This window comes from Drosophila mauritiana, chromosome 3L (assembly GCF_004382145.1).
Source record: "Drosophila mauritiana strain mau12 chromosome 3L, ASM438214v1, whole genome shotgun sequence".
Classification (NCBI taxonomy): Eukaryota; Metazoa; Arthropoda; class Insecta; order Diptera; family Drosophilidae; genus Drosophila; species Drosophila mauritiana.
Genome location: NC_046669.1, coordinates 4,701,792 through 4,713,911, shown reverse-complemented (window position 1 = coordinate 4,713,911; position 12,120 = coordinate 4,701,792). Strand labels below are relative to the sequence as shown.

The window sequence follows — 12,120 nt, the reverse complement described above, 5'->3', positions numbered from 1 at the left end:
AAAAAATATTTTATTTCTGTGGATAGCATGATTTTGTGAAAGAAATTTTTTAATCTGTTCCCCATTTCCGTTAAAGCTTCCTAAATATATATACTCATAGCAACCCCAGCTACACCTTTCTATTGGATGAAAATCAGCTCTACACAATGTTGGCGCTCCTCCGGCCAGCTCTGTGGCTGGGAAGCTGCCTTCGTGGCTACCACATGCCTGCCGCCTCTGCGCAGCAGCGGGGCGACACGTCCTTGGTTCTGGTGGACGAGGCCCGCCGCTTCATCCAGGACTGCCTGTTGCGGGTTGGAGTTTCCCCCTCCAAAGTGCGCGGCATCAGCGAGTTCCTGGTTGTGGCGGACTATCGAGGGAACTACGGAAGCGGGCTGAATCGCCTGGATTACTATCTCAGTGATCTGCAGAGTGGACATGCCAAGGTGGGCGCAGAGCCTTCAATAATCAGCGAAACGGTGTCCACCGCCCATGTGAATGGCAATTCCGCCTTGGGTGTGTTTGTGGGAAACTTTTGTATGGATTTGGCGGTGAAGAAAGCTGAAGACTCTGGCATTGGTTTCGTGGTGGCCCAGCAATCTCACGACATTGGCATGGCCAGCTGGTTTACATTTCGCGCTGCCGGCAAGGGATTAGCCGGAATCGTGATGGCCAATTCCGCTCCAATGATGATGGGTCCCAACTCAAAGTCCGCCAGCATTGGCTCCAACTGCTTCGCCTTCTCCGTAAAGGGTGAGCAGTACCATTTTGTTCTAGACATGGCGACCAGCGTGAAGGACATTGGAGCCGTGGAATGGGCTTGGGCCAACGATGAGTATATACCGCATGGCTGGGCGGCCAACGAGGGAGGCTTATCCACCTGTTTTCCCAGCTTGGCCCTAAGGACACCATTACTATTTCCTGCTGGAGGTCACAAAGGCTACTGCCTGTCAGCCGTGATAGATGTTCTATGTGGTGTACTCTCTGGTGCCCAATATGCCGCTCATATAACCATGGACCAGGACCAACCATCGAACTTGGGTCAAGTATTTATTGCTCTCGATCCAGAATTTTTCTTGCCCAACTTTATGGAACGTTTCGATGACTTTTGTGGTCGCATCCAGAATAGCCAGCCGGCGGACGATTCAGAGCCCATCCGGCTACCTGGCGAACTGGAGAGGATACACATGAACTACGTGGACGATTTGCGTGCTTTACCCTATCCCAATAGTCTTTTGACCAAGTACAAAGAAGTGGCGGAAAGGTTATGCGTAAAACCCATCGAGCTGGCTTTCGATAGGTGTCAGTCCAGGAAGAGCTTTTAGTCTCATATAGATACTATAAATGTAGTTCACAAAAAATATTATAGTTAACAGAAAAATGTTAAGCTTATTAAGTAAAGTATAAATAGCTACTCCTATGCAGGAATGAAACGAGGAAAAATGTTGTTGCATTTCTTAGCAAATTCACGAACCACTATGTGGCGCCATCTATGAGCACGGCTCAAAAACTACTCTTTGTATACCAGTTTCTGCTGATACTCTAGAAAAATCCTGTATAATTTCCCCCTGTTAATGTGCCATCTAGGTCTTAGAATGCTTTGTGATTTCGAAGGTTAAAAGGTACAAGAAGCGAGTTCGAAGGATGAAGGTCGAATTTTAACAGTGAGAACACTTTTCATAAGCTTTAGATTGTTTTGTGCGACATTTTCTGCTACACCCCATGAATCTGTTAAGAATTATTTTATCCAATAAGTACATACATAACATGCATATGTGCATAACCATCTTACTATAGAAAAATCATTAATCTGAGCCGCATACAATAAACTTTGCTTAGCCAGGATTTGAAACGGAAATGTATGTATGAAATGTATGTATGCAATAGAATTACGAATTACAAAGCATTTGAGTCGCGTTCTGGGGGGTTTCCCAACCGAGCTCTCCAGTTGATTGTTCAGACATGTTGACTACACACTTTGTTGATCATTACGCGTCCAAACTGAGACTTTCGGTTTCTAGCCGGCCTTTGTATTCCAGAGAGCAGAGATGTTCCATCTGGTGAGGCCTGGGAGACCGCGAGATGCGCTGCAATCTGCCGGCTCCCATGTGGCGCTGTGAGCTACTTAAGCGTAATTGCAGTAAATGCAAATTTTCGTAAATTATTTGAATTACGAATTAAATCGGAATCAGGCGGACTATAAATGGGACTGCAGATCGGGGCAGACTTCTCAGAACGTGTGTGGAATTCGCTGAAGACATGTCGCTGGGAGTATGGCAGTTAGTCAGCTTAGTCTTGCTGATGGATCCGGCCGAGGTGATCACAGGACCTTCACAGGCAAAGGAGCCGCCCATCCAGAGTCTGGACGAGTTCCGGCAGAGGTACCTGCTCCCTCTCATCTCCTCGGACACAAGAAACTGCAGTCTGAATGCATGTGAATCACTGGGCATTGTGTCCCAGCTCTTGATGCTTATCAACTCAATGCCAAATGGAACACAGTCCGCTGCAAACGATAAAAAACCATCCAAGTCCAAGGCGAATGGTCATAATGGTGGAGATGGCAATGGCGGGGAGATTAATGCCATGTCCCATTTGGCCAACTTTGATCTGGTAAAGCGGGTGCGACAGATAGAGAGTCGCCTCCGATCCGTGGAGCAGCCCGTCTGGCACTTGGCCACTGGCAGCCAAATCGAGTGGAATCACTGCACCTCAGGTGTGTGTCGCTGCAATCCGGACACCAAGAGCTTCACCTGCTGGAATACCAATCTTAAATCAGTGCCTGTCACTCAGGTGATACCCATGAATATGGTCAACATGTGAGTTTTGAGCTATTCCCTTCGTTACACATAAGTATACAAGTTTCTAAAAATCCCTTAGAGATCTTTCGCGGAATATCCTTTCCACCCTGCACAAGGACACCTTTCGAGGACTAACCGTGCTTAAAGAGTTGGATATATCGCACAATGTTTTGGATTTTCTGCCCTTTGATTTGTTCCAGGATCTGGATAGTCTCTTGGTTTTGCGCATTCAAAACAATCAACTGGAGGATATTGATCATCGTACCTTCTGGAAGCTACGAAACCTGAATATTCTGGATCTGAGCAAAAACGAGATTGGAATGCTGCCCGAATCGATATTTTACCATGCCCAAAGGCTCACCGTGATTAATATGTGCGACAATCAGATTCAGAACTTTCCACCCAATCTTCTGCGAGATCAGCTGATGCTGGAGGAGCTGGATATGTCCAGAAACAAAATCAGCGAGCTTAGTTCGGGCAGCATTAGATATCTGACCAAGCTGAAGACCCTGGACTTTGGATGGAATCAAATAGGTAAGGGCGATTTTGGATTAAAGGCAACTGGGACATATCCTTTTTATCCTTTATCTTTTTCAGCAAAAATTGATGATGACTTCTTTGCGGGACTAAGGAGTCTACGAACTCTTTCACTGCATAACAATCGCATCTCATCGCTGTCGGGAACCATATTCCATAATTTGGCCAACTTGGTCACCCTTGATTTGACCACGAATCGGATTAGTCATGTAGGCATAACCAAAAAATTTAATTACATTTTATTTAACATTTTGTTCCAACAGATGGATGGCAATGCCTTTGTGGAGCTGAACAACCTGAATGAATTGTTTTTGGGTCAGAACTCCATGTCCAGCATTCCAGCTGATCTATTCCTTAATGTTAGTGCCCTCACACGATTAACCCTATTTTCCAATAACCTGACCACCTTGGAAGCTGATGACTTCCAGGGGTTAGTTAACCTAAAGATTTTGTTGCTTAACAATAACATACTTAAAAATTTCGATGCCCGCGCTTTCGAGCCGCTTTCACAATTGGAAAAACTGTAAGTTTTGAAATAAGTATTTTCTTGGTTACGTAAATTTAAATTAAATTTTTAATTAGCCGCATTGACTCCAACAAGCTGATGTTCCTGCCACATGGAGCACTTCATGGCCTGGAAAATTTGGTGGCCGTCAAGCTGGACAAGAATCCCTGGCACTGCGATTGCCGAGCTCTATATTTGGCCAGGTGGATACGAGAATTTGTGCTCAAACTCTGGGACGGACAGCAGCCCATGTGTCGTGGTCCTGGCGATTTGGGAGGTCACGAGGTGGGACTGCTGCGTTATGATGACCTCTGCGACGGCCAGTGGGCCAGCATGTTGTCCCTTTCGCCACGGCTTCCAGTTCGAAAGCATCAAATATCCACACCGATGAACTACACAGACTACTTCAATCTGTATCTGAAGCACATCTACAATGGCACTACAGATGAGGAGCTCAAGGAAGCTGATATAACCAGCGTGTCCATCAAGAAGGTTCATAACTAGTTCTTTTATGAAAAATTTTAAGATATAGGAATTGATATCATACACCTTATACCTATATTTATAAGCAGCTAATATATTATTTTATGGCGATAGAAATAAATTATTTTAGAATATTAAAAACACCATATAGAGTCTTTTAAGGTTCTGGTATTCTCTGCTATTTTAAAACAATTTTAAGCCTTGCAGTTTCTCCCACCCCCATCAAAGTTGCAAAGTTTTCCACTTCTTCTTGTCAAAACAAATTTAAAGTCAATTATGTGTTTGCATGGCAGACATTTAGTATTAATTTGCAACCTCATGGGAAATAAACCATCCTTGGGCACCTCTATTTCACTCCGCCTCCTCCTCCTCCTCATCCTCCTCTGCCTTTTTGGTGGGCAAAAATTACGGGCCTGTCTCGGCCTCGCGTGCCGCTTTTTACCGGCGTCTGCGTTTGCGACAAGCTTTTTACCTAACCAATTTATTGCTTCCGCCCGGCCCAGCCTAACTTCGTTCTAGGAGCTATCTTGGGTCCTACTGGGTTTACTAGCTGCGCTTTTGCCATTTGCCTGCACTGAAAACAAAATTTTATTAACAAGCCTAAGCGTTAATTGCATCTTAAGTGCTTTAACTCGATGGAGTTCGCTCAGTGAGAATATATTGTTGCCTACTTTCAGATACTTTTGCATCTGATACCAAGATAGTTTCGAATTACAGTGAAATATATGGGTTTATTTAAAAAAGGTAAATTGTTTCCAGTGCCGTTGTGTTATGTTCGTAGGCAATATCATTCCAGTTTATAGTTACTGTGGCTGCTGCTATTCGTTTTCCTTTTCGGTTTTCCTCGTTTTCCCTCTTTTTTTGCCGCTGTCCTTGCAATTTCCATGTGTTGACATTGCCGTGCTCCATTCACTTTCCCACTTTGGCCCGGCGCTGGCTGCTTCCTGTTGCCAGTTTTCCAGCTTTTGGAGCTTCCCCGTTTCGGGTGTTATTGGGCGATAGTGTGCCCTCCGCCAGTCATCGGTCTCCGGCTCTTCCGCCCACCAATTTTAAGGGGCGGGGGCCTGGTAATCCCAGGGGATGGCGGCCTGGGGGCTTGTAGACAACAAATGCATTTTATACAAAATTTGCAAGGCAAATATTAAAAATTGAATGCCGTCATTGTTGGCCTTGTTGTCGCTTCGGCTCTTGTTGTTGGCTATTTGTTTGGCAGTTGTCTGCACTGAGAAAAATTCCTTGTATTACATGTGAAAAACTTTGAGTTGCAATTTTAGCGTGAGCAATATTATTTGTCTGCTGCAATTATACAGTTAAAATTTCTACATAGCGTACTATCTAAATATTGTTAGTTGCGATTGAAATTATTTCCTGTGCTTTCGGGGCAATCGAAGCTGATTGCCTCTGAGTGGCTGGGCTCCGCTTTTTGACATAGCCTCAGAAAAAATGTCAACCCTTTTCCACTCCTTTACGCCGGCTTTTCAAAATACAACAATATGTAATCATATTTTTCTTTATACGCAACGCACGCGTCACCGTTAAATACGGATGGGAAAACTAAAGGGGCGGGGGCTCAGGAAAACCGGAGGGGGCGGTGGTGCGAATGTGAATCCTGCTATCAGTCGCATCTGTCTTGTGCCGTAGTCGTTGCTGCCTAAAGCGGAAGTAAAAGGATTTGAATTGCCTTTTGCTAACAAAATAACAAAACACCCCTAATGTATGCAAATTCCCCCAAGTTTAAAGTCTCCTGCCAGCTAAGCAAACATCTTAGCGTCTTGTCTTGCCGGAATGTCGCATCGAGCCTACGGAGGCGTTTTAAAGGATTCCAAAGGACGCGAGATCCTTCCGTCCAGTCAATGACCAATTGCCGCTTAAGTGTTTTCGTCGGATACAAGAAGGTCAATTTGGAAAAGTTGGAAAAACTAAAACTTAAAATTCAATTTGGGTATAGCAGTTCCTTTTTAGGAAGTTCTCCTACTAATGATCAAATGATTTCTGAATATGTACAAAACAAGTAAAAGGATGCTGAAGCTTAAAAAGTAGCTATTTCATTAATAAATTTCATTGGAAAGTACAAGTTAATGTATAATATTGCGTATATATTATATATATTCTCGAAAACCATTAAAACAAATAATTAGACGTTAGAAAGCTCTATGTAAACTTGCATTAATATCAAGTCAAGTCAAAGGTTCCTGAATCGCCTATGTAAAATTTAGTTTCGAGGTGAATTTGTGTTGGTAGTGGAGCTTGAAATCATCCCCATTCAGTTTTCATTTCAGCCACTGCCTGAAGATTTGGCGTCACGTGAGTGAGTCCTGAAGAATTCGAGTTCTACTCAGGAAAACCACTCACTTGCTCTTGAGACTTTCCCGAATCCACTCACTTCACTGCGCATCCGCGCGCTTTTGTCAGCGCTTTTCTCTGTGAAAAGCCGTCGGTTGACGGTTAAAGTTCGATTGACACACTGAACTCGGCGCCAGTCGGTCACGAAGTTTGCCGGCAGCTGCTGTCGGTTGGGGCTTGCCAGAAAAAATAATAAGGGGAATGCGGAGGCGGGGAGGTTGGTCAAATTTTTGATTTATTTGAAATTTTTAATAATTTCGAGATTGGGCATTTTATTGTGCGGCCACGGGACGAAATTGTTTGAATTGAGCTGGAATTAATGCAAATTTCATGCAGCTCACGCGACCGGCACTTGTGTTTCTGCCCGGAAAATTTGAGTCCGTCTTTCTGAGTCCGCAAACCCGAATTCGGTAACCCGTAGTTCGCAGACCTGACCTAAGACAAGCCGCACAAAATTTGACTATGGCAAATTCACTTAGACGTTGGCCTTACCACGGCGTGCGCACAAAAACTTTTTGCCACACTTTTCTTTTAGTTTTTTTGTTTTTTTTTTTATTCTAGTTTATTTTTTTCATACATATTTAGCACATGCTGTCGGTTGGCAAAATTGGGGCGGAGTGGGGTGTTTGCTTGCCACTTTGGAGCAGCTACAACGCATAAAGATGCGACTTGGCGTAAAGTGTGCTTACGTGTGTGTGTGGTTGGTTCTTGCGGCTTGGAGTCCGGCATTTCGACACTCCGGCTGTGCGACTCCGGGCTTTGGTACTCGGGGCTAGGTCCTCCGACCGGCAAACGCGGCGTATACTTAATTCGGTTTATGCCCGAACGTGTCGCACATTATTCTTATGTTCTCTCTGACGGCTACGATGTGTGAAATATGCTGAATGTGTGTGCACAGCAATTTTGATTAGACACATATACACGCCTATACACACTAACACACCGCCACGGAGAAGGCCGCCAAGCAATTAAAATTTCTTTTGTTCCTGCAGAACGATTTGTTTGATTTGCTCTAAGCGCGAAATAATGAAAATTATGGAAATGAAATGCCTGCCCATTGACCTCATTGAGCAGCCAGCTGAAGTGGATAGAATGAAGGGGGTGGTTAGGTGGTCTTATTAGAACGAGTTTACCTTAGACGGATGTCAGAGATGTTAGTTGAGGAGAGACTATCAAAATCCACTCTGTTAACAGGATACTGAAAAATTATTGAAAAAAATGTATGCCAAAAGTCATATACAACTAATGGTGACCTCTAATAACAGACAATTGTTTCCGCATTTTCCATTTCACCTTATTCAATTACATAATCGAAAAAGAAAGTCGCTATAAAAAATGATCAAAAATAGCCGGCATCTCTGGCAGTTATCGCCGTTCACCTTTATTCGCAGATTTTCTCATAATTTTTACGACCTATTTCGTGTGAAAACTGTGTCGCCATTCGCGGTCACCAAGTGGCCAAGTGGTCAACTGAAGTGGAACTTTTAATTTCAATTTTTTATTACTTCAAATCTGTTTGCGCACGGCCAAAACAGGAGCACCGAAAAGGAGGGAAGCCCGACCAGGAGTCACCTTGTCTCACCTGGCCTTCCATAGTGTCCCCTGTTTTTTTTTGGGTCTCGTGGTTGGCAAGTTTTGCGGCATTTTAAATACAGGAATGAAATGGTTGGGCATTTTTTGTCGGTTAGTTTTTCTACGGCGTGGCTTCTTGGCCTTTGGATATGGTCTACATTTATTGGCCTGGCGACAAATTTTTATTGCCCATCCGTACTGTTGGCCGCAGGCAGCATATGCCGCAGTCGTAGGGATGTCTGTGTGGGAACCCGCACGCCTTCGCTCTCCTCCGGAAAAGTTTGTGCATTCACTGTGCCTGGGGTCTAATCACATTGAAAGGCATCAGGCATGAGGCATCGGGAATCGGGAATCAGGAGTCAGACGCCAACCTTCGCAGTACGTGATGCATTTTTTACAAGACTTTCGAACCTGGAACGACTTGCGGTCCTCTAGATAGTTCCACTCCATGCTCGACTGCTCACAATTTGACTTTTGATGTGGGTATGTGGATCTTGGCACGCCCTCAAGCACCATGGGTGAAATGCAAAAGTTTCGCTGCCAAAATGTTTGCAAGTTTGGCAAGTTTTCCAATAACATTGCCACTTACGGGCTTCCTATTTTAATTTGATATTGAATGCGAACTGTAAAGGCACCATTTTCGCACGCAGTTGCTGCAAAGTTTTAATTATCGAACCCAAAATTATGAAGCAATAATATTGAATTTATGAAAGCATATTATTCGATGCCAGTCTGAAACGAAAAACTGCTGAATGTTCCAACCGCAAAGCAATTACACAGGCAAAAGAAACGTAAAATAACACTTTCAATACTTTTTTTTTTTGTTTTGAACCCATTCCATTCCATAGATATCAGAATAGTTATTGAATGTACATTTCTGTTCAAAATGGATATGCATTCAGCATGGGTTGTGGCTTTCGATGCGTATTGTTCGAGCATACGGATAATTCAGTTTTTGTTTCCTTTTTCAGGGAAGCCTCGAGCTAAACACAAAATACCCAGGCGGTACTACATATTCCGCTTCCATTTTGGGCTTTCGATCCACGGTGCCCAGTTGGGCTGTCAGAATTTGTGGATATTCTGTTTAAATACCGTAATGAAGTCTGCTTATACAATATAATGTACCGTGTTTGTGCTACGTGCCTTGGTTATGTTATTGCAAGCCGATCCGTACTTCCGCTCCGTTCCGTTCCGCTTGGCAGCAATTTCTGGGCGGGATTGGCGGTGGCATTGCCGGGCTGGGAGGCTCAACTGGGTGGCCAGGCCACACCGTTTCTCCGGCTGTGTTTTTATTTGCGTCGGCAAATCTTAAGCTTGTTTAACTGCTCGTTAGTGTTAGTCGCTGGCTGGTGCAGCATCCAGTACTCCCATCGCGACACCCTATTGTTATAACACGTTCACGACCTAGTCAACATCTCCAGCTGACTTGGGCCGGAGTCCCTGCATCCCTGCATACCTGATCCCTGGAACCTTCGAATCCACGAGTTTCTGACTTTGACTCTGTCTGTGTTTGGCAAGCAGCGAAGCTGAACACTGAAAGTAGTGCCATCGGATGGGCTTTGAGTGTGTGTGCCAAGGTGCATGTTAAGTACCGACCTCCAAGCCCATTTCCACCTGCCACCAGTCGTTTGCGGGGCACTGAGAGAAATAACCTTTACTTTCGAATTTAAAAAGATTTTTTTAACATTTTTTACAAGCTGTAAAATGTGAGAAACGAATGCATCTAGATATTTTCATGCCCAATAATTAATGCTTAATTTCAGAGATAAATTATAATTTCCGTATATATTTTGATGAAATATTGATTATTTATGAGGTAGTTTTTCTCTGTGCATCAGCCGTGGCTGCTTCGCCTGACTGGTAAATGTTTGTCCAGCATAATTGCGCTCAGCATGCAGTTTCCCTTTGGCTTTGCTTTTGCCGTTGCTTTTCCCGGCAGTGGCTACAATATTTTCCTGAGACCGTCGTTTTTCAATTTTCCCTAGTTTTGCCTTCTTGCGGAGCTTTAAGGATTTGGAACTTGTTTACGTGGCGTATTAGTATAATTTACAACGGAAGCCATCAAAGGCTTTGATGCGCCGCAGGCGAGTCTGGAAATCATTTTCCCATTGCCTCAACCGAACTAATTTCAACGTGTCCGCAGTGTTGTTGTTTATGTGGGTTAACCTCAGGGAAGAGGGAAAATGGACGAGTTCGAGGGTTTCCATTAAACATTTGGCTTGTTGAATGCCTGGAACTGGAATCTAGATAAACAGCTCTGGTTAGAATGAAATTCTTTGGCCTAATAAACTAATGAAAAGTTAATAACAAGAACTTTGCACTGCCCATAAATGTGTGCTACACTTAAAGAAAAGGAGGTTTAAGTTTGAAGTTGGAATGCATAACATACATATTTTACACAACCCCATAAAGCAGTAATTAAATGTAAATACATTCATTTTTTTTAGGTGCAAGTATTACGAATATAATACAAAAATCCATTAGCAAAATATATCCATAGATTAGGCTCTAACCCAGCGGTTACCACAGATATTTGTAGATACACAGGGCTCGCTCGACAACCAAAGCCAGTTCACATATTTATATTCGTTTTTGCCCATAACAATTGTCCCAGCAATTGCTGGTCATAACAATTACCGTTTCGTGTTTAACCATAATAATCTGCCCAGTTGTTTGTGTAATTAAACAAATAATAAAGCCGAGAGCCCTTGCCACTTGAGTGTTTTTATTGTTGGCCAAATATGAGTTCATGGATTTAAAATGGTTTAATCAACTCGGCCGCACACTCTTTTCCTGTAATGCCGAAAATATTTACCATGCTCTATGGTTTGGGCCAAGCACTTTTAGGCAGTGATTCTGATTGTTTTGGGCTTAGTCTGGGCCACGTGCGTGCCTCGATGGCCTGCATAATTTCCCTGTGCCCCATAAATCTTGGGGGCTAAATTTAAAAATAATTCAGCTCTGTGAGATTTATCGAGGCGCCTCGCAACGCCTCGGTTCGCCGCCAGGTGGATTCAATAGACATGCCGCAAGCAGGATTTATGACGCAAGTCCAGAAACAAATAGCCTCTCAATTATTACGCAATTTGAAGTGTTTAATTAGTGTATGGTATTTTATTGCATTGTGTTCAGGGTATTCGTGTGTACGTATGGTTATGCGTAGTATAGGTAGTGGTATTGGTATTGGTATAGGTAATAGAAATAGGTATACGTATTATGTAAACACTAACTAGCGTTATGCGTGCTCGATTCAATTGTATATCACTTAAATTATAATTACGAAACGAAATTGCTCGTTGGTTAATAGCGCATAAATACACATTAAATGCATAACCAATTGTTGAGTTTTATGTCCTTTGCCATCTAATCGTTTGCCTGACGGACGGCTGGCTTCTTCAAACTGGAAGTTTGGGAATGGGCTAGCTCCGCGCCAGCATGCCGTTGATCATGATGTTGGCCAGGGCGTTACGCCTCTTGCGCCACGCCCCCATGCCCTGGGCGTGGTACTGCAGCTGTGTGTACCACTGTTTCGTCCTTACGCCGTCCTCCGCCTGCGAATAAATAAAGCGGAGTGTAAATCCGTTAGACGTATGCTTTTGATTGACTGGGCCGCGACCTACGACCCCGCACCAATCCCACTTGCCCAGCAAGGATGTCGTTCTGACAGGACCCGTGGAGTGCGTGTACGCACGTGTGTGTGTGTGTATGGGTACGGGTGTGTGGGTGAATGGGTGGCCGCTTGTCAGCCGCTCAGTTGGCCGGAACTAAACGTTTCAATTTATGCGCCGCTGGCCTCAACAGCCTATGCCTTAGCGTAGGTCCTACAAACACTGCAAATATTATTACCGGAACTATCATACTTTAATACTTAAATTATTAATTAATGAAAAAACTACGAAAATA

The 12,120-nt window shown here is 43.8% G+C and overlaps 3 protein-coding genes across 4 annotated transcripts in view; 2 read left to right on the top strand and 1 right to left on the bottom strand.

Moving 5' to 3' along the window:
• The first annotated feature begins 36 nt into the window (after nucleotides 1-36).
• LOC117139701 (uncharacterized oxidoreductase YjmC) lies at nucleotides 37-1,410 on the top strand. Its single transcript, XM_033302213.1, has one exon. It carries the CDS (start codon nucleotides 147-149, stop codon nucleotides 1,302-1,304), a length of 1,158 nt encoding a protein of 385 aa, XP_033158104.1. The 5' UTR covers nucleotides 37-146; the 3' UTR covers nucleotides 1,305-1,410.
• An 828-nt stretch (nucleotides 1,411-2,238) lies between these two features.
• On the top strand, nucleotides 2,239-4,400 carry LOC117140308 (leucine-rich repeat-containing protein 15). Its single transcript, XM_033303153.1, has 5 exons — nucleotides 2,239-2,795; nucleotides 2,857-3,311; nucleotides 3,375-3,523; nucleotides 3,578-3,837; nucleotides 3,897-4,400. Exons 1-5 carry the CDS (start codon nucleotides 2,239-2,241, stop codon nucleotides 4,321-4,323), a joined length of 1,848 nt encoding a protein of 615 aa, XP_033159044.1. The 3' UTR covers nucleotides 4,324-4,400.
• Nucleotides 4,401-11,311: 6,911 nt separating this feature from the next.
• LOC117138952 overlaps nucleotides 11,312-12,120 on the bottom strand; it is a 104,061-nt gene continuing 103,252 nt past the window's right edge. For both annotated transcript variants that reach the window (XM_033300992.1, XM_033300993.1), the window contains one exon: nucleotides 11,312-11,768. In XM_033300992.1, coding sequence (XP_033156883.1) covers nucleotides 11,637-11,768 — 132 coding nt within the window. In that variant the 3' untranslated portion in view covers nucleotides 11,312-11,636. The remainder of the gene's footprint in view (nucleotides 11,769-12,120) is intronic.

Excerpts from the sequence above, each read along its gene's own strand:
- LOC117139701 (XM_033302213.1), top strand. The coding sequence starts at position 147 with ATGTTGGCGCTCCTCCGGCCAGCTCTGTGGCTGGGAAGCTGCCTTCGT.
- LOC117140308 (XM_033303153.1), top strand. The coding sequence starts at position 2,239 with ATGTCGCTGGGAGTATGGCAGTTAGTCAGCTTAGTCTTGCTGATGGAT. Across the intron at positions 3,312-3,374 it reads CTTTGGATGGAATCAAATAG|CAAAAATTGATGATGACTTC; the intron begins GTAAGGGCGATT and ends TATCTTTTTCAG. Across the intron at positions 3,838-3,896 it reads CTTTCACAATTGGAAAAACT|CCGCATTGACTCCAACAAGC; the intron begins GTAAGTTTTGAA and ends ATTTTTAATTAG.